Here is a 27,919-nt window from a genome sequence, read left to right as displayed (position 1 = left end):
TGAAAGACTTTAAACCATGTTTATTTAGTTCGAACACGCGATTACATGGTAACAGAACTTGACAGACATCCTCGAAGCTATTGTCAAAAGACTGCTGATGAGAATATGGTATAAAAAATATTTTTCTCCATTTTTATTACTGTTCATATATATACATATAATTACCGATAAAATATAATATCTTCAGAAACAAATCTAATATAGATTTAGATTTAATAAAATTATAAACACGAGTCGGCACTCCGCAGATTCAATGCAAGAAACTTGTATAAAATTCACCTAAGTCAATATGAAGGATAACACAAAAGGCGTGTCTTCAAACATTTATATTGATGTGACCTTGAAATGAATAATTCCACCCAATAAACTAAGAAACACAGATAAAGCAAATAAATTTCAGTTATTTCACCTTTAATACCTTCCCTCGTTACGAGCGACAATTATTTTAAGAGACAGTTTAATTTTGCCAGCACAAAGTTTCCCGCGATTTCCCCACAACAAATACGAATCGATGAGTTAAAATGAAAAGGTTAAAGTTAAATAGAAATTTCAGATTCATACGCTAATTAATATTTACACTGGAATATCAATATATAATATGTTACAAACCTTTGCAAACACTGACCCTCCCAAATAAATAACGTAATGGGGCTCAGGAATATCGGGATTGTATCTTAGAGGACGTCAAAATCTAACAAAAGACAATCCGTGCAAAGAGCAACAAAAAGTTCTAATATGAACGCATTCCATCAAGAGATAACTGGGACAATGTTTACATACATAAAAATGTAGACCGCCTGCGTCACCCATTCACGTTATTCAGGGGCGTAGGCGGTCCCCCCGGTATACCCCGACCCCACAGGCCTCCTGCCCGGGCCCCCAACGCGGCAGCCCAAGGGGGTTAGGGGTAGGAAGGCCTCCATTACGCCTACGGTTTCATTGACTCCCACACAACCTCATTCACCTCCGTTCTATTAATATATACTTTTCAATCGCTTCATTTTTCAATGTGTTGTACATTTATTTTCTCTTTCATATGAATTTAAGCTTGTAATATATGTGTATGGAATGCGAGTGTTATCATTGAATTTTATCGAGGTCATTGTATTCCTGGGACGATTATTCGTGGATCAATTATGTCGTCCGAGGTTCTAAGTTGTGCAAATCGAGTAACACTGATGCCTAAAATTATTAGTCCCCCGAGAAAGTTTCAATGAAAACACACGGCGTGATATTTCATAGTCGACGGGGTAAAAATAAATTTTAAAATTTGTTCAGGCATACATATGTTAGCACAGAGAGCTTATTACAGATAATATTAAGAAAAATGGTCATACTTTATTTTAGTACAATATTAGGAATTAAAAATAGAAGCTATTAGTATGACGTAAAAAATTAATTTTAATAATCGAGATCAAAAAGAAATAAAGGTTTTCTTTATCAACTTCTGATAGCTGGGTGACTTACGTCTGCAATATAAGGCCTTATGTTCATATGCAAATTTAAACTGTAGCCAGCTGGGATCCAGCCACAAACAGAGTAATTTCTTAGGGACTTAGTTGATAATTGGACCCGACCTACCTTTTTCCATAACTAAATATAACGTAACTAATTTAACACCTATCAAATATTATACCTGTATATATAAATCTATATTATACCATGTAATAAAGTGTAAAATTCCGTCATCAGTGATATTTACAAATTTGCTGTTATTTATTAGTAGGGGCTAATCGTCCTAGTACTATGTCAAAATCAATGGAATTCAAACTTAATAACCACTACTCTAGTTTACAAGATTTTTACATAATATTTGATGTAGTTAATGGAGTGGTTTAATCAAGTTTCGAGCTGTTAGCAATTGTCATTCCTCGGGATCCATCGGAGACAAAAAACGTTGTTAAAATGGCTGTAACTCCGCAAATTATCCGTAATTACTACGAGAGCTAGGAAATCGTAAATCATACATTAAGTTATTCCACAATCTCAGGTGTATGGTTCATTACGTTTACCCTCATAATTATCAACTTGCATCTAAATTGCATTCAAATTGCAAAAAAAATATAAAGAATTATCCACGATAAATGCCCGCAATTTGTAAAGTCTTGCTTGATTTACAACTCACTATGTTGCAATAACGTATATGCGGTTAGATAGAATTGCCAACACTGAAAGTTGCGAAATAGCGTTGTATGTATGGGGGTTACATCCACCACCTGGGAGGCAGTTCTGCTGGCGTAGCGGTGGGTGGCGGGGGCGGCAACGAACTTTGATATTTCGAGGAACGCTGCACAAATGCCGGGGTCAAGGTCTAGGTCAAAGGTCGTTGCAAGTGCGCACTATGACCTTCCGCTATGAAATTTTGTATCGATCGCGCATATTCAGTATAGATGTGATTAAAAGCCTAAGAAGGGTTTAAATGAGACGATCTGATTCAACATCGACCCGTTGAAGATAATGTCAGAGATTCATATAAACGAGAGAAATAGGAAGAAAATTGATAGCGTATTTGTTTGTTTTCTAATTTTAAAATTTTATTATGATATGAATATTTATAGTATGGAATTGTTGGTGGATAATATTGTAATAAAAAAAATATGAATTATGGAAGCTGTTCTAGAAGTTATATATATAAATCACATGAATTTATCTACTACGTCTTATTTTTATTATAAAACTCGGTTCCATGAAATAAAATTATAACAAAAACAAAATACATAATGAGTTCTAAGACTTTCGCGGGTATTCCTTTGAATAAAGGTTATATTTTTGGATTATTACGCGTTAATTATTTATTTTATTAAAAAAACTGCTTACTCCTGACGTTTCGGTTACTTTGCAGCAACCGTGATCACGGGCAGACGAGACGAATTTAATTTTTTTCTTTAGATTTTCAAAGTAAAATAACGCGAAAGAATCTAAAATATTCGTTTTATCTTAAAAAAAAATGACTCTTTATTTCAATGTGAAAGGTAATAATTAATATCGATAATTAAAAACAGCCCTTGACTCAAATAATACACTTGGGATTCTAGGTATTACCGACGAGTTGCAGTTTGCTTGTTTCCTTCCTCTACCCGCACGATTACTTTCTTACCGAGACTTAACAAAAAAATACTTTTGCATACACCTGTATGCTTGTTATAGCTATTCTATTTATCAGTAGAGCTTGAAGCTATTGATTCCCTTCCCCTTTCAAGCGGATCCCTTAATTTCTTTTCATGTTTCCGTATTTATTTAGGGTGACAATTGATATGAAACAAAACCTTTTAAAGCCACGTAACTACCCACCGTCAGGATGATCGCCTGGCTACTGGTCGTGATTAACGTAAAACGAATATGTGTAATTATTATCATAGCTAAGATTTTCCCCTGTGTACATATAAATGAAACTAAGAATATCCCATACTGAGCTTTTTTTATTATTCTATAATTACAATACCGACTTTTCGGTTCCTTTACTTCTACAGCAACCGTGGTCACCGGCGGACGAGATAAAAGTGTCTGACACATCGAGATGATGTAGATACAAAATAATAAAAAGCCGGTTATATCCGGAATTTTTTTTTAATTTAAATATATAATTACAGTAAACATGTACTAGTTATTTAATATCGATGTTTTTCAATAACAATGTATGGAACGAATCGTATGTTTTTTTTTACGCCTTTTAGATTTTATAATATTACAGAATTAAAACTAATTTAAATAAATGTAAATAAAAATATATATCGAGATATCGACAAAATAAACGACTGTAACAGATTTGCGTTAACTACGGCATGTACTTAGTAACAGATATTTTTAAATTGACTTCGCTAAGTGGATAATAAAATATTATTTACAATCAAGACAAAGTAAGGTCAAATGTATAGTATTTTTAATGGTTCCTCAACACATTAAACCTTTCTAACCGAAGTGTTCTAAGTAATATGTGTCACCTACGTTATGACAACCAGTGACATTTATAACTGTATTGCCATATGTAATATTTCAAAATTCAAATCATTCATGGTTTTTAATAATTTTTAACATTAGATAAAAATTATATGTCAATTTTGTTATTCACATATATGTAAATTACAAGATCGGATATAAAAAATATTTATGTATAGTTTTATATTTGAAAAGAATGCAGAACATGTTTCTTTTACATTTAAACACAAACAGCCTTTAATATTTTTCTAATATACATCGTGTATTAGTTGAGGCAATTTTTATTATATATATATATATATTAGATTTCAGGTCTTGGTTTTTAACTAACAACTACTTCATATATTTCATATCTCATAACTTTTAAATTTGGTTTCAGTGAACATTTTTCATAATTTGTGTAAACACAGTTTTACCAAGCGTTTTGCGTTCCCCATTTAATAACCTATATTGTTTTAATGATTTTCGTATCATAAACCATTGACGCTCCGTATGTAGTGCGTAGAGAAAACTTAGAGCAAGGATAACGCTTTTTACGGAATCCGCAAAATCCGTAGTATCAACTTCCCTCGCACTCATATTCTTTGTCAAAAGTCATTCTTTCGAGTCGACTTTCATTTGTAATACAACGCCTGGCTCAAGGCTGGATCATGGTAAGAACCAGCTGAAGTACAGCTCCAAAATGGTTCACGCGACTTTGACCCTTCCGTCAATCAAATGAATGCTGATATATTTTATCGTTAACCGGATTTTTATTATAATCCGTAAATAAATGCAATATGCAATATGTTGAGTTAAACCGACGCGACGTTAAAATAATTTAAATTCATATTCGCTTATTCTCTGTAATATTAGAGTTGTTAGTTAAATTAATTTAATATTATCAATATTTATTTAGTCTTATTAATAAATTTCTAATATTATAAGTTGTTTTTAAAATAAATTTCGTCTTATCCTTTAACATTACGCTATGTCTTGTAATCATAATTGTACGCCGTCAAAGACTGCTATATTAATAGAATACTCTTTTAATCTTGATTCTGATTTATATATAAATTTCTTTTGTTTGTTTGTTGGTTTGTTTGTTGTTTATATTTTAAATTATTCCATTTATTACCTGGATACGAAACTGTAGTTTCCCTTGTTGTTTTATATTTTAATATATTTTTAAAAAAATGTATAAAACCTTTATAAATTATTTAGTTTAGTTGTAAGTCTTATTATTATCTCGAGTATCTAACTAAAAGTCATGTCAAAGTTATTCATATTTCGAATTTTTCTTTATCATATTTTTAAATACTCACAGAAACAAAGATCCTACTGACCGTTATTGGTAACTGATAAACGGTCGACGACATTACTCGTTACAATTAAAAGTTAACTTAAACATCACGTCATAAAAATATTATTGTTATGGTAACATTTGTAACATTTTATCTAACAATGAGACGTAAAATCTCCTTACACCATTTATATAATACAGGTGTTAAAAAAAAAAAAAAAAAAAAACTGAAAATGGAACACTAATAAGTTTTGCATTGAAACGCTATTACAATGCAAATGTTGTATTAATATTCTAGTTACTAAACTACCGACACATACTAATTACAGACGGAGCACGGTTAGATTGCTATATTTTAGCAATTCGTGAATAATTTTTAACTATGCATTATGTATTAAACACGCGTGCATATTCATTGTTGTGTGTAATAAATAAAAAATATATATATATATTTATTTAGCTTCTTTTATATCGAAAACATTTGATAATATTATATAAATTATCTTATATTCTGATATGATTTGAAAAAGAGAAAGAAATGTATCATAATTCTTATAGATTTTAAATGAAAAATATATATATTTTTTTTATTTATGCATAAAATGCAAGCATACATTTCGAAATCACAATTTGTGACTAAAGATTACGTTTTAATAGAATCGCTACGCCTTTTGTTTCATGATTAGTTTAAACGAATTATACATGCAAATAATCAATTTCTCGTACATATTAAATTACAAGGCGCTATGGCACAATTTCCCTTTGAATGTGTTTTATTCCTTAAAAGGCTGTTACGATAAACCTTGGGAGACCTCTCGTTTTGAGCAACCTACCTGATTGGATTTCACAGTTTTAGGTAATATATTGAAATAAAATTATCACTCACAGTATACTTACTTCCTTTGTGTAAAATGGTTGCGAATCAAGTTAATGGTGAATTTATATTAAAAAAAAACACAATATAATTAGTTGTACAAGTATTAAAATACAGCGATTAATAAATTTCTACATATATATAATAGTTATCCTACCAATATTATTACTATATGATACGGATGGTTGTGAGGGTAGGTTGGACGTGTGTATGTGAGTAGGATCGTGTGTTACTCTTTGACAAGAGATAAACTAAACCGATTTCGATGAAACTTTATAGTAGTGTAGCTTAAACGTCAGAATCAGATATAGACGTAAATGAATCCCTTCATTCCCTGTATTTCCCACGAGATGACGTCATATAGTCGTATGTTTTATGAAGTCAGGTGAAACAAACTATATAACTCGCTTAGGGTCGGTTCACATGACAACTATTAAATGAATCACACTATATTTCTGTCTGAGCCCAGGCATCAACTAGTGCTATATAATATTTTAACTTCAAACAATAATATTAATATAATATTGAGATATATATATATGTTACTGCTTCTTTATATATTTTTATCCTTACAGCTGCTGTTTCATATAATAATTAAGATAACGCCATAAACACTTGAAGTGAGATCTTTAAAATATTGAAGAAAATCATTAACGCTTTATTAAACTGTCTTTATTTAGTAGTTAATGATAATGCAATGATTTTTAATGTCATTATTATAACCGGCAATTGTAACATACGTACTTATAAGAATTGAATGAAATACAGAAAAAAAATTATAATAATATAAATAATACTTTTATTATTTTTATTAAATTTATTATTTTTATTAAAATTATCTTTATCTTATTATATCAATCCATATTAAAACAACAACGAACGGTTCTCTATCGGGACATTTTAAGTTAAACGCTTTGCTAGTTTGGATACATTTTATAATAAGAATAACAGAAATCAAACAGAAGATTTTACAAGCACATTAAATGTTATACCGTGGCCATTTAAAAAAAAAACAATCTCATAATAACATATAGAAAATATTAAACTAACATTTATATAAGTCGATGTATGGAGAAATTATAAAATAAATGGAAGAGACGCAAAGATAGTTTACCCTGGACGGTAGTAATTGTAAAGGAAATATGAATTGTCGCTTCCATATATAATACGTGGATGTTGATAATGTTCATAATTCAAATGTAAAAGTCGTCCTTGAACAACCAAACCATCTATTTGCTGTTCTTATCGGTCTGCTATCGTTTTTTATCAAATGTTTATCAGTCATGGCCGCTGCGGAGACCTTGTTATTATATTCGTTAATTTATTCATTAATATTTTTCATTTACTTTCATTACTATTAATTTTTTTAATTTCAATAACTGAATGTTGGAAAGTTTAATTTGCATTCACATTTTTCGATATAAATCAATAAATCTTCAGCGGTTTTGTTCGGAGGGTCGCGCGTGTTTTTTTTTTCTCATTTATTTGTTTTAAATCATATATTATAACCATATCCGTCGTGTTGCTAACGACGGAAAAGATGTCAAAAATGTGAAATTAATGACGAAGTTATTTAGTATTGAAAGCGTAATTACTTTATCGGTATCTATTTCGACTTTTTTCATAATAGCCGTACTATCACTGATAAAATTTAAAATAATCCCAGTATTAAACGCACCGATGAAACTTAAGATTTACTGTTGGTAAAAAATGTATGGGCGTTTTATTTTTCAAGAAACCCAACACTGTAAGTTTCGGGTTTGTCCTATTTCGAGACCTTGATATACGATAGCCAGCAGATCCAAGGCCCAGAGTCAGATATTCAGTAAGTGCTCTTCATATAAATAATATATGGACATCAAAAACAACTCCGTCGTTGTTTCCCAATGTTTTTATGTAATTTCAATGTTTATATCAACAATTAAATTCCAATAAAAAATATACAAAACTGCTCTTTTCGAAAACAAGTTCCAACTTGTCGTATTGAACTTGACACTAGATACGTGTAAAGGATATTTATTTAGTACGTATTTTTATTTCTCTTTAAAAACCTTTCAAGACTATAATTAATTCGTTTCCTTATACGGCAGCTATTTAAAACCTTTTTTACAACTTTTGTGGATTAAATCTTAATAAAAATAATTGAATGCATTTTTTAATGAATGTTGCCAGAATGTGTATATTTTAACTGCCAACACTTTTGTAATGTCACATAGATATATATATATATTTATTTACTATTTAAATATCATCTGTCACTCAATAGAACTTAATTGTACCTGTTTATATATAGTGCAATGTAACAAAAGCATTATGTATTTCGCCTTCGAGTCAGCAAGAATCTCCGAATATCTGTTTCCTTGCCTACCACAAGTTCAAACCGTCACACAAAAACTATGCGTTACAGTCTTCGGCTACAACACAGTTATATATTATTTTATGTAAATACATAGAAATAATTATAAGACTTATTAAAACAGCAACCGTAAATATTTGTGACATTAAATTGATAAAACTACCTTTGTTCGTTGACTTTGTATACAACACATTAATTATTTAAAAAAACTGAAATGTTATAACGAAAAAAAATTAGCACTTATATTTAAAAAATATCCGAATTTTATGTCGACAGGTTTTTCCGAACGCAAAGACAATATTGACACTTATTCCGTATGATGTAATACATTTTGTACGTATTTGAATTATCCCTAACATAATAAATATTTTAATATAATATTTTAAAACATCTGCTCAATTTACGGTCATATAATTATTATTGTATAAATCACAGCTGTTTCAATAACCACGATAAGGTTGCGTTTCCATTAAATACGTTTAAACGATATATGTATTGTACTAATACCATAATAACATAAATAATCTCCTTTCTTCCCTTAATGAAAACATAGCTTTGGTTACTTACGAATAAAATTATATATCAGATGAGAAATAATAATAAACTTCAATAAATGTAGCATTTTTAATGTAAATTAATGACAGCAATGTAGATTACGTGATGCCAATATATAATGTATTGTTTGCTATGGGCGTTATGAAGGCTTGAAGGCTTTAATCTTGGCCGAGATATTGTCGACTGATAACAGACACAACACTCCACGGGACGTTATGCAGTTTATACTGTAGGGTTTTTATAATATATAAGACTAACTTCTGCTTGCGACTTCGTCCCGGTTCACTTAGGTATGAGAATTGGGAGGAATAAAAGTTGTCAAGATCTCGTGACTATCAAGTAGGATAAAATTGTCACATAAAATATTCAGAATTACAATAGTACAGATGATTACTTTACATAAAATAAATTGACTTCCATTTAAAGAAGAATCGGTAGGACAAAGCTTCGTAGTGTAAAAAAAGTATAATATTTTATGTTATCTTAAAATTTAGTAGGTCAACCTGTTGATAGAAAGCACCAAGACAACCTACTCGCCATCTTTAAATTACGCGACACTCCTAAACACAGCTGAGATTTCCTTGTCGGTTACGAATTCGTTATAATATATTAATAGGACTAAGAAACGAGTAAATGTACATAAATCAAAATGGCCGTCACTTGATTAATTTAAAACTTAAAATTCTGAATAATTAAATAATTAAAAGTTCGTTGTAAGTACCATATTTAAAATCCATCAATTGCCCGGCTGTCTATAATATTTATAAAACATATTGTATAAGTTTAAAACACTTTCCTAAAAAATGGAGTCACATTCCCCCAACAGTATCCGCGTACAAACGAATGGCAGCGGCCCTCAAGGACGTTTGTATCCTATTAAGAGAAACAGCTAATTACAACTCTATGTGTATTTGAATAAAACTCATATCATTCTGGGTCTTTATTTGTAATGAAATATCACAAAGGAAAAACAGCTCAAAATGTTTATAATTAGATGTGACAATCGCCTGTATGTGTCTCAGGTACAGGTTTATAATGTATTTTACGATAATTTTCTCCTTGAATCGTTCTTAACGATATATCCTAGACAAGGCTTGATTTGCAACCGGATATTTGGGGAATGCAATAAATTTTATAATTTATAATTGTATATTAAACTCAATACATTTTAAATAATAATGATTTGCATTGAGGTATTTATATATATTTACATTAGATCCTACGCGTTATTACATCAGCTGTTTTAAAAAAAGAAATGGAAGACATTCCATTTTTAAATCAAATAATGCTATCAGGCTATGATCCAATGTTATGAAACGTTTTGATATTCCAGAACTTTTAATAGAATACTTTTAATAGAAATTTTCTTTGATGTAAATAAAATTACTTTCATCAGAAATAAAAATTTTAACATCAACAAAAATTATTAAATTAAGAATCATCAAAATTGCAGAGGTTTTGTTATGCAAAGGCCTTTACGATTCTTATCTTGAATGGCGAAAATTCTTAATGCTCTTAACGTTAAAGGATGTGAGGATTTTTAAACGTGATTATATATTTATCTTGAATTATATGTATAGTATACTTTTTGTGACATTCTTAAATATAGACAAAACATGTTTTTTTTTTTCAATTTAAGTTAAGACTTATCTTAAAAAATAAAAGGAGGCCAAAGACTAAACAGTAAAAAAGTACTTTTCAATACTATCAAAATGATAATTATTGTACATATAAAGATTAACATTCCTTAAATAATATTATGTTATTTAAAATTTGTTAAGTATTTAATAGTGATGTCCTTAAAATCCGAATTTCATTAGATTATCTCGGAGCCGCTGTCATAAGAAAATAACAAAATAGCGTTCTATCGTTCATAAAAATTACTGCGCGTGTATTTATTACGAAATGAAAATTGTGAAGAAATTAATTAAAAAACTATGTGCCATGTTTTTGACGAAATAGTTACTGTTGTGAGGCAAAATTATAAATATAATCTCAACACAATACTCAAATAACTTTATAAATTACTTAAGATTATTCTCTTATAATTTTAACAAAAATATAGGTGACTTTATAATGATGGTTTAATATTTTATAATCGATTTATAAAAAAGAGATTTTATACGAATTTCTTTAGCATTAAATTTGATTACTGCATTTCATTATATATTCCCTATAGGCTATATATACCTTGCTCGGTCTTCACTCTCATACACCATGAATAATATTTCCTTTTCATTTATATATTTATTTAAATTTCGGTAATTTATTTAAAATTTCGCCTATTTTTAAACTGATTATTAATAAGGGAAATCGCAGTACTTTTAGATTTATTTAATTATAAAATTTATTGAGGAATTTAATGACTTTGGCGATAAATACCATGTGAAATCTAAAAATTAGATATATTAAACCCATTATTAGTTCTGAACAACAGAGAATACCCAGTTATTATCTATTTTAGCGTAGTTAATAGTCTACAATAAACACACTTCACCTTGACAGAACAGTGACCCACTTTTTAATCCGATATTCCTTTCATTTCGTCGTCACGGACCAAGGTTCACAGTATACATTCCAACACATATAAAACCTTTTTTCCTTATCTTACAAATACATTATATATTTTATATATACATTCAGCTTAAATAGAACGTTATTACGACCTTCACATTCATGCCATAAAAATTCTTATGAAAATATTTTTCAAATTTATTTTTATAGGAAAATTGTTTCTCACTTAAAGTGGCGCCTGTCAATCATCAAGCGGGTATTACTGTGAAGCTATTATTAACTTGGAACATTTTTAAATTTGACATATTAATGATACATTATTTTTTTAATGTTCGTTTACTTTTTTTTATTCATATCAAAGAATTACGACGTTCACTTCTGATAACAATAATGTTTATTATATCTGTCATTAAAAATATCTATTTATAATATAAAAGTCAATTGAACAATATAAAGCAAATTCAAAACAATGTAAATAAAAAGTACCAGGACAATACCTAGTATCGATTAAAATGTATATTTTATAACCTTTATTATTTTCAATATCAGATCGATATTTTAACCTTGAGGCCCGCAATAATCGTTGTCATAAAAAAAAACAACAAACAAAACGAAAACAATAAAATTTATACTACAATAATTATATCCTGACACAAATTAAATTAAAAGCATTCAAACTCTCAACCTATTTAATTTATAAGTATCAATCAACATGCACAGAAAATTGCTTAAAATTTATTTATATACTGACAACGAAAGTGTTACATTATAATGTCCATTGTCCACGATAATCTACATGACAAGGAAACAGATTATACCAAAAGCGTAAAATGTGCACGGGTGACATTTTACGTATGCAATTAATGTAATAATACTCGTTCGCAAACTATTTTTATGTGGTATTTTTGGTTATAAAACTAACAAAAGCATAGTAGCACCGTCTCCGTCTAGTACACATGTACGGCGGTCGTAAGACAGAGCGAGACGGAAGATATAGCAACAAGTTGCAGGGGAAACGTTATCGGACTGAGCTGTGACGTCACAGCCCTTTCACTCGCAAGCGGAGAGTTGGCGCTCACTTCAGTCCGCGCGGCTCGGTCACTGCGTGAGCACGTCTCGCGCTCCGTGTTCCTAAAACCGACCACGCGTTACTCGCTTTTAAAATATTATTTAAGACGGGAGATTATTGTTACTAGAAAACGGTCGACTCGGCTCTGTGTACTGATCTCCCGTAACCTGTGATAGGAAAAATGGGCGTTATCAAAGTGACTCCGGACACCGCGTTCCTCATCTCAGCCTGTGATATGTTCGATGATATGAAGGTAAGTTTGTCGCGGTCATGTGATGTCGGGAATGGCTTGAGTCCAGCGGACAGCGGTGTCTTTAAAAACTCTAGCTTTATTTAGCGTGCGTGGGTAGAACGATACGTCGTCACGGGATCTCGCATTATTGAAAATATGATTCTTAAACATCCAAACATTGTGTCACATATTCATAGATAAATTGTTAAGCTATTAGAAATAAGCGACATTTATATTCGATCCTGACGATGAATCCGTTTGCTGGTTTGTCAAATTTCAAAATATCAACCGACTCTCGACATAATTTATCAGTGACACGAAATTATTACATTTGACATTCAGAAAATCTCGTATTAGCAATTATTTTTTAATCGACAGTAGCTGCGTAGTAACTAAGTAATTATTTCGTGTTAATTTATTAGTGGAAGTAAATATGTTTCCTTGACAGCAGTTCACGATGTACTTGAGCATGTCATGTGTGAAGAAAGTAACAAATGTATTATAATAGTTTGGCAGGTAGTTGATCGTTATTTATCAGTATTAAGTAACCAAAGTTAAACTGACGTCGACTGTCTTATTCGGTTATGTGGCACAGTTTCTAGTGAAATTCGAAGTGGTCCAACGGAAGCGGTTCCCTTATCAGTTGTTTGTGATACGATTGCATTAGCGAGAACAAAACGAATACGTGAGAAAATTACGTGCTGATATACAACCTTTTTAAATGGTTAACGGAATTATTTATCATTTGAAATTGTACTTTTTTTTAAATTAAAACAATACGATCCATATCATTCAGATTATTAATTATATACTGCCAACCTGTTATTGTTTACAAAAGATTATTGATATTCTAGAAGCTAGAAGATATATTATTTTACGTGAAATTAATAAAAACAACGCTGTTTTTAAAGTCCAAAAATTTTAGAATATTAATTATTATATGTATCCTTATTATTATTTTTGAATGACAACACAAATGTCAGACTGTAAAATTTTATTATACAATAAACGTTTCCTAATGATCATGACATTTGTGATTGTGTCGATGCGACTTCAATTAGGGCATCCTGTACACTTGGCTCGGTATTGATAAACGTTCGGCTTCTTGCAAACGTCATAAATGAAAAAAAAAAATGAAAATATAATATATTTTTCAAACAGTGTGAATGTTATACGCGTAACTCGACGGTCAAATAGCATTCGATCTCACGCAACGTTTTCGCCGGAGTTAACACGCTCGCGGCGCATGTCAGCCGACGAAGGATTCTTTGTGTTCATTTGAATTAATTTATTCTTATAGATTCATGGATTCAACGTTTTCTATAACTAATGCATATTTCAATAGTCATGAAACTCGCCCCGACGACGTTCGTAGTTTTTTTTTTATTAAGCGCTTATCGCTCCATCGATGTTATCAGTAATGATGTGTATAATAATAAAAATTAAAACGAAATTTATCTTCGCCAACACGTTCCGAACAAAGGAATTGCGCAAAAAAATATAACAACAAAGTTGACCTTTAAGTTTTAGAATTTGAAGATTCAAAATTGCTTTAGGTCGTGATCTTAGCGTCCTTGATAAGTGTAACATTTTCTTAAAGACAGGTTAAGATGAGCTGGTATTTAGAACGGCTCGTTGCAGACAAAGTCGCGTTATACACACTAGATTCTAATTAAATTCCATTTATATAATTCACACAATATGTTATCGTGTTTGTGCCACTTATTAACAATTATATTTCTATATCACAATACAAGAGTATGTTAATCTAAAATATTTCATACAATAAATATATTATTAAGTAATGTATAACTTTTCTCTACAGTTTTTGTTTTGACATGTAAATAATCGCTTACCTGTTTATTTTGCTATTGATAAAATTATTGTTATCAAAATTTATATAAAAGATTGTAATATATCTGTTATAAAGCAATATATCGATAATGTTTCGCAAAATTTTAATTAACTTTCAAACTACGTTAGTTATTTTCTAACCTGACTATAATTTACTATGGTAAGGTTCTGTACTTGAAATATTGAGGCTCTCCACTGAGACAGAACTTGCGTCACCTCTAGGACGATGTTGGTATGCGAACAGTGTTATTTATTTTCCTCGATAAAACCCTTGAAAGTTAAACTATTGCGACAGTTTACATCACTACTGTACCAATATGTGATACATTATAAAAGCACGTCACTAAACACTTTTTAAAAATGTATTACGGATGACGCGTTGCATTCTTAAATCAAAAACAAACGTTTATCTTTAATCTATAAACGATAAATTTTCCATCAAACGGCGAATGTTTAAACTTAGAAAGATAAGAATGAATAATATGAATTTTAATTTAATCCTCTAAGAATTTTCTTTACTTTTATTTTATAGGTTTGAACATAAATAAATGATTTTTTTCAAACCTACAAAAAACAAACTGCGACCGTCACTATCGGTCTTTGAATTTTTATTGATAATTTTTGTATTCGTTAAGCGTTTAGAAATTGTGTGCGAGATTTTAACGAAAATTTATTATCATTACCACACTCTAATTAAACAGCTAGTAGCTACTTCCAAAATACTTTCATGTAATAATTTCGTTATTTTTGTTCGGATTTCACACATTAGCATACAGCCAAACTAACCAGCAATATTAATAAGTTGCCGCCAATTTAGGACGATGTTAAAATAATTCATAAGAAAGTGAAAATGGATTCCTTCCCGCGCTCGATGCCCATCCTCTGTATTGTATCGGGCTAGTTCCGTCACACCGTGCCGTGTTACGCAGCGCACGTACGACGAGGCCATGCTAATTATCAAACTCACGAAATCGAAAGTACGGTCTAGATGTGGGTTGCGAATAGCGTGTAAAGAAACGTAACTCATGGACGTCTATGACATTCCAACGCGATAACCTCATATATATTAACTGTTATTACTCTACATGTGAAAAAAATTAATGATTTTTGTCTACTTACATAGTGATGTAAAAGAATTATATGCGGTATTTCTTACAAAGGAATTATAAGTTTAGTATTATATTAGTCGTGATGTTTGTGAATTAATTTCTATATTATAATAAATGGAATGTAATATGGCAACGTTCGGAAACCATGATCTTTCTCATCTACATTTCAGAGCGCGTCAGTTACGTCTGAATAATGCGGTGTCGCAATTGTGAGCGTCAGTTGCATTAACAAAAATAACCTCATTACGGATATCCGATACACTTTGAGTATTACGTTATTCGTTTATCTTATTCGGTTTATTACTTAATGTTGCACAGAAACATCACGTGATCTTCAAGGTCGTTTTGAACACAGCCCGCCATTTTGTTTTAATATTATTAAAATTTATAAGCAACGGTTGAACATTTTCGGAACGTGTTTAAATTAAGCATTCGAAAATTTAATTTTTTAACGATTTCTTTAAATTATATCCAACGCTCGTTTTGGAATCTGCTGTACGAAAAAATATATGTTTTTTAGAATAACGAATAAAACAAAGGTTATTAAAAAATAACTACTTTACTTTCCCAATAAGTTATTTTTTATTGAAGCAAACTTAGTTATGATCTCTCGTCCACTCGAAATAATTTAACATTTTTGTCAATATTGAAGAATGAGAATTTAATTTATTTATTAATCAACAATAAAAGGTTAGTCTTGTATTATACGAACTTAAATTACGAAAGTTAAAATATCTACAAAATGCGAAATAATATCAATTTGAATGAATTGAATACATATAAATAGTCTAAAAAATTTAATTGACGGAGTCGTTAAGCCTGTCAAAGCTTTAGATCTTACAATTAGACAATGTGCTTTACAAAATGTACCGTTTGTTTCGTTTTTACGCAGCAAACGATAATTGAACATACAGCCAATGTGTACAGAAAAGTCAATTGGACGTCTGTAATGAAGTTTTATGGTTGTCGACCGCCGATAAAATTAAATTTGTATTTATAAAAGGTTTCTTTACTTATTTCTGTTGTAACGCCACTAATTTTATTGTGATTTAAAAGCGAGTTGTTCCAACTGATTTTACATACCATACGAATATATTAATAATTAGATCTATTTTGGCTTCTTTTTGTATTAAAAAGCAGGAATATCCTGTTCTTTGAATATTTCAAATAAAATTTATTGCTTCTATTTAAAAAAATATATAAATATTAGTATATATATATATTATAAATTTGTTTTTTATTACGTTTCAATGGAAGCAAAATACATAATTTCACAATTTTTTTTTATTATTCAACTGTGACAAATCTTATAATTTAGTATACTATGTACATGGCAGATTTGTTTATTTTATATTTCCGAAAAGGTTTGAAAGTAAATAATCTTATCTCGTACCTGTCACCATTTTATTGTTTTTCATATAATCTTTATCAATACTATATTATATAAGATAGCGTTATCTTCATGTATAAACATTATCAGTGTAATTTTCATTGCAATATTTTGAAAACAATTTTACACGTTTACGATAAAAAGTCAGTAAACTTTATAATTTTTCCTACACATATTTTTTAACACTTTAAAAGCTCCAGAAACTAATACTATTAAAATTGCAATTTTCATTACCTACAAGGTACAGTAAGTAAATTTTATACATTTTGATTAAAGAAAGACATTATCATTAATCTATATAATATTAACTTTAACTAATTTTAAGAGTCGTGGTGGCTTAGAGGTTAACGGGCCGCCTCTCGTGCATGAGGGCGCGGGTTCGAAACCTGGCAAGTGCAATGTGATTTTTTATCATACATACTTTCTAACAGTATAAAGACACCACTGACAGACGGTGAAGGAAAACATAAGGAGAAAACCTGGTCTTATAATATCAAATAATTAGTTTCAAATCGCCAATCTGTCATGAGTAAGCATGGTGATTAGTGCACAAACCTCCGTGTGAGAAGAGGCCTTTGCTCAGCAATGGGTTCCGACAGGCTGATGACGATAAATTTTAGTACTGTTCTAATCTATAAATATAAAACGGATAAAAATTCGATATCAACATTAATTTTATAATTTCTATAAAAAAAATGAATAATGGTAACTTCCACGGATTTTTCTATAACCTTATGAGATAATATAAAGAATTAGTTTAAGTCAGAAATTAATAATTTTAAAATTTCAACACTATAATAGATTCAAGACGAAATTGACTAATCACTTATCTGATAATTATACATATCATATGATCTATATAATTTTGCAAAAACTCATCTTATTACAATGAGTATAGAGTTCATTACCCTGTATCATTTCATTGTTTTGAAATAAATAACACATCAACCTTTCCGTATTTCACACGTAACGTTTCTCACGCGAAACGATCGAAGTTCACGATCGGTAAGGGGGTGGTCTCATTGCCAGCGGACCTAAAAGCGATCAGCGGGTAGAGATGACTAAACTCGCACCACACCTTACATAGTATAGTAGATTTTAACTCGGCTGTTTATTATAATTTAACAATGTTTGTTGTTAAAACAATATGCAAAACATCTCGCTAGTAACACATAGTGAACCGTCATGTCTTTCTGTCACATACAAGCCAAGTCCACATTCTTAACATACTCATATAACGAGTGAACTATTTACGTCACACTGAGTTATTGTACAAGCATTACAAACAAGATTTACCTTATATGTTATATAATTATACCTGTTAATACATATAAACATTATTAAAATTGTTTGACGTCATCAACGCTATCACTCGCTCCCCGCCCTGCTCGCGTGATATATATTTAGAACCTCAACTTTATAAAACAAACATGTATTGGTTAATGTGGTTTCGTTTGTGTACAATATATGTATAATTAGATAATTATTTTGTCACACGAATTAATATACAGTATTGTACAATAACTAACGTGTCTAAGGTAGTAATGAGATCTAACACTTTCGCGAGTACTCATTCATATAAAACATTCTTATCTCATTGCCCGTAATCGCGATTGCTGCAAAGTAACCGAAAGTTAAGGAGTATTTGAGTAATGAAATAACGTGTAGTAATCCGATAATATTGGTTAAATCCAGTTTAGTATGAAAATACTGCTGACAAAACTATGCAGTGTCATAAGTATTTTAAATACTTACGCTTAACATGTGTTTTCCTGTTTTTCATTCAATAACCTTAGTATGTTAACATTAAGGAATGAAAAACTGGTAAATCTCTGTATGCAGTAGGTATGTGTATTTATCTAAAGTTTTGCGAGGTCTATATAATCGTCTCGGCCATTTTGGGTTTTTCACCATTCCAAGTTAACATTAATAAGGGAGATGGCTCTTTATGGAGTTTTATTACAATTCAATCGGCAGATGGGTTTCGCCTAAAACAGAATATCCTTGTAGCTCGTTGGCTGTATACTAAATTTACATGCAAATTGAGTAATTAGTCTCAATTATAGATACCAAAACGGACTAGGAATACTGAGAATTTCTATTTAATAATTAAAGGGACTGATTGATTGCTCATTGGAATTCTAGAGGCACGGTCTGGACTGGAATATAAAACAACTGAACTTAAATAAATAAAGTATATAATAGATACATGACAAATTATATGAGCAATCGTGGTTCAGAATCTCGCAGCGATTAAAAAGGCGGTAAAACCTCAGACAAGCGAACAGAACAGGTCGCCGTGTTAATGACCTTGTTCATTATTTTGTATTGTTTAAACTTTTTACATTTAACATGGTCGGCTACCATCACGGTGGTGACAACGAAAATTTTAACAATTGTTTTTATATAACAAATGTATTTTTAATGTCGCTGACGTTGTATGACGCTCCCGTAATAGTTAAACCATTAATGTAGTCAAATAATAGGAATTTTGTTAGAGATTTTGGTTATAGCTGTACGGATATCCGAAATTATATTGCGAATATTTGATGAGTTCATAAAATAAAATAAATTATCTTGATGATAAGAAAAGCCTTCATCGTTGAATTTGTTGACAGAAATAAACAAGTGACCCATTACTTGAACATGGGCACCAACAGCACCTAAATAATATAGTAAATATAAACGTAGAGTTGTTCCCTAAATAATGAATTAATAATATATATATTGTTTTGATCATTATATAGCGCATCATTAATGTCAGTTGTCGTTAGACTCGCATTTTCTTATTGAATGCCAGTGGGTGCCTGCCTCTAGACACAACAACGACCTTGACATGTAACTATTTTTAGTGATAATCAACAGTTGTTTACCGTTCAATTTTAAAATTATTTTATTTTTTTCTTCTCTGATTAATGTTTCGCGGAATATTACGATTTTCTCATATGAGTTTCTCCGTTGTTACAGAGCGAATCGAGCTACACCTCTTCGGAAGAAGGCTGCGGTGGTGGTGAACGTCATGCCGTGCTGAGTTACGAGCAAGTGCGGAGGCTGAATGACGTCATGGACGAGGTGGTCCCCATACACGGGAGGGGCAACTTCCCCACACTGCACGTACGCCTTCGAGAGTTGGTAGCTGGAGTGAGGGCTCGGCTTGAGACCGCTCAGAGCGAGGGCGGCGCCGGCATCACAGTTAGAGATGTCCGTCTGAACGGAGGCGCAGCGAGCAACGTGCTAGCGGACCGCCCGCAGCCATACTCGGACATTGACCTCATATTCACAGCGGACCTGCCCACGGCTCGACACTGTGACCGCGTCAAGGCCGCAGTCCTCAGTCACCTATCGACCTTAATGCCGGCCGCCACGCCCCGCCGGCGAGCTTCACCCGCCGGCCTGAAGGAGGCCTACGTCTCTAAGATGGTCCGCGTCAACTCGGACGGCGATCGTTGGTCCCTCATCTCTCTCGGCAACTCCCGCGGACACAAATCAGTGGAGCTCAAGTTCGTGGACACGATGCGCAGGCAGTTCGAGTTCTCGGTAGACTCGTTCCAAATCGCTTTAGATTCTCTTCTGGCGTTCCACGAATGCGCCCAGCTGCCCATCGGCGAGAACTTCTACCCGACCGTGGTCGGCGAGTCCGTGTATGGAGATTACTCCGAGGCGCTACTCCACTTGTCGGAGAAATTAATAGCGACGCGACAGCCTGAAGAGATCCGCGGCGGCGGTCTGCTGAAGTACTGCGCTCTGTTGGCCAAAGGCTACCGACCGGCCAGACCCGACAAGATCAAGATCCTCGAGCGGTACATGTGCTCGAGATTTTTCATAGATTTTCCCGAACTCGGACAACAGCGGGCCAAGCTCGAAGCGTACTTACGGAACCACTTCGTGGGGCGTGACGAGGAGGCTTTAAAGCACAGGTAAAAGTCTAACATTACCTTCAATCAATGATTCCATATATCTATGGAGATCACCACTGATGGGTGTTAATTGTCCAGGTACCTTACATTGCTGCACGGCGTGGTGAGGGAGTCGACGGTGTGTCTGATGGGCCACGAGCGGCGGCAGACGCTTGCCCTGATCGAGGCGCTGGCTTGCCGCGAGCTGTGCGCTCGTGCGCCGGTCCTGATGCCGGTGCCGATGCCGGTGCCGCCGCCCGGGTACTACGTGTGCGTGTGTGCCGCTTGCGCCGCGTGTGCCGCTTGCGCCGCGTGCGCCGCCCCCGCCTGCTGCGACTGCTGCCGCCCCGCTCTCTGCCCGGCGTGACGCCTCGCACTCCGACCGCGATCAACCTAGTGCCAAATGTACATAATATAAACGTATATGTATATATATGATTCGACACTATGTATCTCACAGATCTGTGCGACCGGTATTCTTCGCGAGGCGCACGCGACCTCTCGTCCCCGCTATCCGCGGTGTTGAAGCTCTGCGTCAATTCGTATTGCTCAGTCTACTTCGATCAATTCTTGTCAATTTTTTATTCACACGCTCGTTCCGTTGCTCCGAGGTCCGAGCTGATCGTTTTCTGACAACGGCTCTTTGAATTCTGTAGTTATTCTTATAAATTATTTAACTCGGGAAACTTGTAAACCACGGGGACCGTCTCTGAGTGAGGGCGTGAGGTAATTCGTCGTCGTACTCCTGGCGTGTTGATATATTAATATGTTAGCAGTACGGAAATTACGTTTCACGTCGCGTCGGGGCGAGCCCGAGTCCGGGTCTACACTTAAAAGACTAGTTATTTTAAGCCTCGGATGTAAAAATTAAAAGTTAATTCGCTTACATCAGCGGCATGCCTCTCCTCCATAATGTTTCCCATACATCGTTTGATACGCCGCGATTATTGTTTCAACATAGTATTAATCAAAACTCTATGTGACATTTTTAATAGACGTGTTTGTAAGTACCGAATCCGGTCCTGTGAAATGGCCTTGAAATATAAAGATATCTTTAAGTGAATTCGTTTGATATCAGACGGTAACCGAAGATAAATTTCTGTAGAATAATATGTATACGGATTTTAAAAATATATATAGATTAAAAAAAAAAATACATTAAAACCTCCTTTGCGACGTATCCTACAGGTCGGGTTTCTTTGTGAAGGTCAAAAAGTCATTTATTCGCTATATAATAATGAATGCCTATTTTAATATCGTATTTAAAGTTCTGAAAATTGTATGTATACACTCGCTGTGGGACTCTAGTATTGTATACGGCTTGGATGTGGTTACAGACTAAGATTATCGTAAACAAAAAATATAAAATAACAAAAAAAAAATATATAAAAAATATATAAGAAATATAAATATATATATACTAAGGTGTGTACAATATTACAGTTCCGTTAAAGTTATAACACCATATATTAAATATTTTAAGAAAATTTACAAGTAGTTGAGTCATGAAATTACTTAGTAATGGTTTATAATTCTGAATGTTTAATAAAGAAGTAGATTGTATGAAAAAAAATGTGATTTAATTGTTGTAGAATTAATGTAATGTTGTCTATGATTATATTTAGTAATATATATACATAGCTGTAGTGTCGGACGGTCTGTCCTATATACAAGTAGCTTGGTTTTAAAAATCCTCCCGTGTGAACTAATCTCGTGCGAAGTACAATCTGACTAGTTTAGTTAACTTCTGAACAATGAAATGTTACGAACGAATTTCAGACTTGCTCACTATAGAACCAAAATTTTAGATCTCATTATTTTTTTTTTTTTATTAGACTGCAAGTATATTTGTGGTTTATTCCTTGAATGTTTTAATATTTCTCGTTCCGAGCGGACTTGTCCAAACAAGTTCGCGAAGTCGAAGCATATAGAGGGAACACGAGCGAACAATTGATGTGAATTGTTAAAGGAATATACAGATATACTTGATAAAATAATGGAATATGCTAACAGTGTGTTGGTGACGTCACGAGCGTCACTTCAACGTAAACAATCGTACTTACCATACAGCTCCGGTTTAATGTAATTTAAACTGTATATATATCACATTAAGAGCGATTGTAACTTTTTTGAAGTGTTTAAATATCATGTGCAAGTTTCACAAGCGATATTTCATTAAGTACAAAGTAAAAGACACGTAGAAAGAAACAGATATCGCTCGTGAAATAGACACGCATATTGAAATGTTATTGGCCTAAAAGTTAAAACTACCTCCTTGAAACGAAAAGCTTCCATGGGATATTGTTTTTGCTGCATTTTTCATATTACTTAGATCGTGGGAAATTCTTTAAACGCCTTATACATATAGACCGCTAAACATTTCTGTTATAATATATGAAGGTATGTATCATGTATGTCGTCTCTGTTGTTCTTCGTCTCATTGTCGCTTCTCGGAGGTGTCTGATCTTCGAACCAGGTTCGTATCGTCTGAAGTCGCTTCCATTTTCTTTATTCTTTATCGTTTAGGTGAGAGACGTCGCAGGATAAGTTAGTTATTATTTCTATAGTTACCAGCAGTTTTCAGCTAGCCTTGTAATGAATGTAATGTATTTTTTAATGTTTTTGTATACATCGGTTTAAGGTGTTCGTGTGTCCTTGTTTATTATTTGGAACATTTTAATATTTATATATTAAATCGTTGAAAATGTCTTCATTCCGTTCTTATGATGCTTTAGAGCACTAGCGTTGTGCTTCTCGTTAGTGGCCTATATACAAAAATTTTAAATACCACATGCTAACGAATTTTTTGGGTTTTTAAAAGCAGTCCAACAAAATAGCTGCAGAGTTTATCAGATTACTGTGTTATGAAAATAATAGAAAGCAAATTATATTACAAAATGTTTCGAATGGAATTAACACAGACACCAAAAAAAAATTTTAAAGCGTTGTTCGTAAAAAAAAAAATAATAATAATTGTATCAGCGTATTTATATAATAAAATGATGATGTTGAATAATAATGTTGGTTTTAATGGAATAAATTTTATTTTTCAATTACATATAGGAATGTGTGTTTGTCGTTTATTTGACGTTTATTGGCGTCACCCGCGGACGTCACACGTTCGCTCGGCACGTTCTCAGTCAATAGTAGTCGAGGCGGTGTAAAGAAAACTATTGTTAAAGTGTCGGTGTGACAAATGCCGTTATTATTTTCCCTTTCTTTATATAAACCTGCATAAACCACGCAAACATCATCATTCTTATATTTTGTTCGCTTTAATTATATTTTTCTGTACATTTTTTTTATCATGGGCCAAATAGATGGTTGGATTTAGCTTCTAAGTGAACTCAATATGATTTATTCGACCCGTGATAGATGTGTACGGTCAACAGCAACGAGCGATGGTAATTAAGTTATAATCGTTTCTTGTTGCTGGCTGTACATGTACAACGGACAACGCGTGTTGCGTTTCTCGCTCATATGTTCAAGGCGACTTCGCAGCAATCCGACTCTCTAGTTAAGAAGCGCTAGTACATAAAGCCTTAAGGTGTATAAGCTTTTAAAATAGTTTTTATGGAATATAATATTTACATTTATAGTTATTTTTTTCTCTCCACGTCGCCTGTATTGTGTTAAAGAGGCGTGGTGACGTGTTTCATTACATAATGATTACTATATATTTGTGAAGAGTTTTAAGCTATTGTAAATTTTACAGAAAACTAAATAAAAAAATGTGAAAATAAATTATAAAAAAAAATGTGATAAACAATGATTTTTGTGTATTATTTTTTTTACCAGATCCTCAATATCTCATTAATGAAAAAACTTATTCATTTTGACTATTTTCGTAATGGCAATACTTTTGTACGTAATGCACAGAATTTTTAAAAATGGAATCAGAATACTGAATGTCAGACATTTTATTAATATTACAAGGTATTTTTAGAGTGTGTCCACAAAACGGATTATCTTATAAAATCATTTCATATAAATAGTTCGTTAATTTCGAACTATAGCATAATTTAAATGAAATAAAAATACGAGAGAAAAGCATTAAATACTCAAGTGTACCAATCCACAATACTGTTATTAAATCTGATACACACAGGATGTTCAGAAGGATGAGGGTGAATGTTAAATTTGGATTTAACATAACAACTTAAATGTTTGACCGAAAACAACAATAAGTCCTATTTACGACCGTATGAAAGTATAAGTTATAAAAAAAATTCAAAATTAGTTCTGACATCTGACGCGTGTCAAACATCTAACGGTCGACCCAAATACAAAAATGCATTAAAATATACAATATCGAATACACCGTGCAAGACTTGCTTAAAACTAAACATCCTCTGTGAATATTGTACGTTACTTTTAACGGTGACAGATTTATTAAGAAATAAGTGTGTACTATGTCCCATAAAATGATATCATTTTTCTTATATAACACATCCGAGTGAATGAATTATTGATATAACCCGACACATTTAAATAGACCGGTATTCATAGAGGTTTCATATACACCTACGCGGTTTTTAAAATAGTTGTGTTACTGGATTATCTGAGGTCTTGGTTGTGAACTAGTTGTAGATTTTGTTGTATCATTAATTACTCTTTCTCTAGAAAAATAATAATGTCATTATTCATAATGATCGGCTACAATGATGCTACAATTAAATATATTATTTCAGCCTTATTAAAGTTTCGTTTAATTTTCCATTCCTAGAATAAATTTTTAACTTCAAATTACTGGTTGCTTACTCCGAGTTTGCGACGTCGTACCACATACGGAACGTTAACCGTTCAGTCGTAAATCCTCACACATAACCTACGGTATTAACGCACGTTATTGAATGAGAAACGGGAAAAGCTTCGTATCCAAACTTATGCTAAGCATACAGTTTAAAGCGCACTGAATTCAAATGAAGGTTACATTTTTATCTAAATTTTTTTGTAACATTCAACTGACGATTCAATTATGTTACCTTGTTAGTAAAAGGAAAAATAGAGTGCGCTGTGACTCGTGTCACGTTCGATCAATAATATTTAGTGTACCACTCTTGAAAAGCGTGTTGTTAAGGAAGGAAAAGTCTTGTTAAAAATGTTACACACTAACGAAATAAATATTTATTCATTGTTTTCAAGTGAAGCACATTATATTATCATATGTTTTATATATATATAAAAATAGAATAATTATCTGTTTGTGATTAAAGTAAGTGTTATCTCAACTGATTACTCTTATTTACATAACATTAAAATATATTAATTTCTTAATTTCGTCCTTCTGTTCGCAAGTCTGTCGGTACGAATGTTTTTATATAGAAGTTATTTATTGCAGAATTCGAGTCAAATTCGTTAGTAATTAATGACGTGAAAGTAAAATCTTCTTTATAAAAAAATATATTTTTATTTTTTGAACAAACGATAGAAGTATTAATGTATTGGTCGATCATAATTTAAATGTATACAGAAAACGGTTGAATTGTCCCATTTTTAAAGTCATGACCCCCAGCCCGGCTGGAAGGCATTTAAATATTTAAAACAGAACAGTTCAGGTTCAATGTTCGCTTTCGAAATATTTTATCTTGTTTTGTTCCACTTAACTCCGTTTCATAATTAAATTTCAAGTTCACATGATTTTTTTATATACACTCGTATAAATCACGCTACACAGAAAGTATGTACTATAGTTATATGTTGTGGTAAATTTAGTATTTTGTTTTATATGAATGATTTTAGTCATAAATAATTTTAAATAAAGTAATAGCTTTTTTTTTATTTGGCGACTTTCTTCTTCTAAGCTGATGGAATGCTGTGTCAGTATGATGATTTTAACGTTGTATTATAAAATTTACAATAAAAATGAGTAAGAAAATAAAAGTCCTAATTTGCTATATAAAATATCATTAACAAGAGAGGGACAACAGGGAAGAGATGACTATTTCTGCTTGATAATCAATAATAATATATAATTTCGTCAGATCTTCATTTTATTTATATTAGAGGACTTTGAACGTCTCCTGAATAATATTAATAAAACGAGAATACCAATATAAAAGATCCGTAAATACATGGAACGAAGAAAACAAGCGTGTGAGTTTACAGCAATCTCTAATCGACCTGTTTGTACAAATTAATCGATATAACATAGCAATAAATGTAACACGCGGTGGAGACGGGTCAGTGAATATTAAACCTTATCGTCATTTGTATACGAAGCCGGAGCGAGATCATATGCACATGCGTATGTAATAAAGATGTTAGCTGTAATAAATAAAAGTGCAACGACCGAAACTTGGCCTGCATTTGCCCGTGTATTGCGGTACAGATCATCGACAATAATAAGTGACAACACTATGCACACAATACGACAACACACGGCTTTATTACAGGACAGAACAGAGCGAGGAATATATCTGTCACATGTAAAATATCTGCTTTTGATTTGTTAAACGTATTTTTAGATTTTGATTTAAAAATCAATGAAATCTTACAGGTATTTCGTGAATTTATTCCAAAATATATATATAGTAATAATTGTCTATAATTAATTTACTCGAGGATACATAAATTTGTACATTTGCATAACCAATATAATCATTATCTGTATCATCTGTTTACAGATAATAAAAAGTTATATAACTTGTCTGACATCAATAAAGTAGAAAATTGTTTATGAGGCTGCTCACTGCATAGTAATATTAAGAGGAAAATCTGGCGGTGGCAAGTTTTATTACTTTACTTTTCTTTGAACCTCGCCTTTACGTTATGTTAGGTTAGATTAATAATTTTTCTTTCCGAGCACTCGATACGGAGACGTGATGTTTTATGTCTAAATAAAATATAATC

At 32.1% G+C, this 27,919-nt stretch overlaps 1 protein-coding gene across 2 annotated transcripts in view; it reads left to right on the top strand.

The window, feature by feature from the left end:
• Positions 1-24,839, top strand: part of LOC116767124 (terminal nucleotidyltransferase 5C) — a 94,482-nt gene extending 69,643 nt beyond the window's left edge. The window contains exons 1-3 of one of the 2 annotated variants that reach the window (XM_032657309.2): positions 12,591-12,839; positions 20,139-21,088; positions 21,167-24,839. In XM_032657309.2, the coding sequence (XP_032513200.2) occupies positions 12,768-12,839; positions 20,139-21,088; positions 21,167-21,434 (1,290 nt within the window). In that variant the 5' untranslated portion in view covers positions 12,591-12,767 and the 3' untranslated portion in view covers positions 21,435-24,839. Of the gene's footprint in view, positions 1-12,590; positions 12,840-20,138; positions 21,089-21,166 lie in introns of those variants that run through there. The other variant, XM_032657308.2, reaches the window with a different exon arrangement.
• The last annotated feature ends 3,080 nt before the right edge of the window (positions 24,840-27,919 follow it).

This window comes from Danaus plexippus, chromosome 10, assembly GCF_018135715.1.
Source record: "Danaus plexippus chromosome 10, MEX_DaPlex, whole genome shotgun sequence".
Lineage (NCBI taxonomy): Eukaryota > Metazoa > Arthropoda > Insecta > Lepidoptera > Nymphalidae > Danaus > Danaus plexippus.
This window is presented reverse-complemented; position numbering and strand designations above follow the sequence as displayed.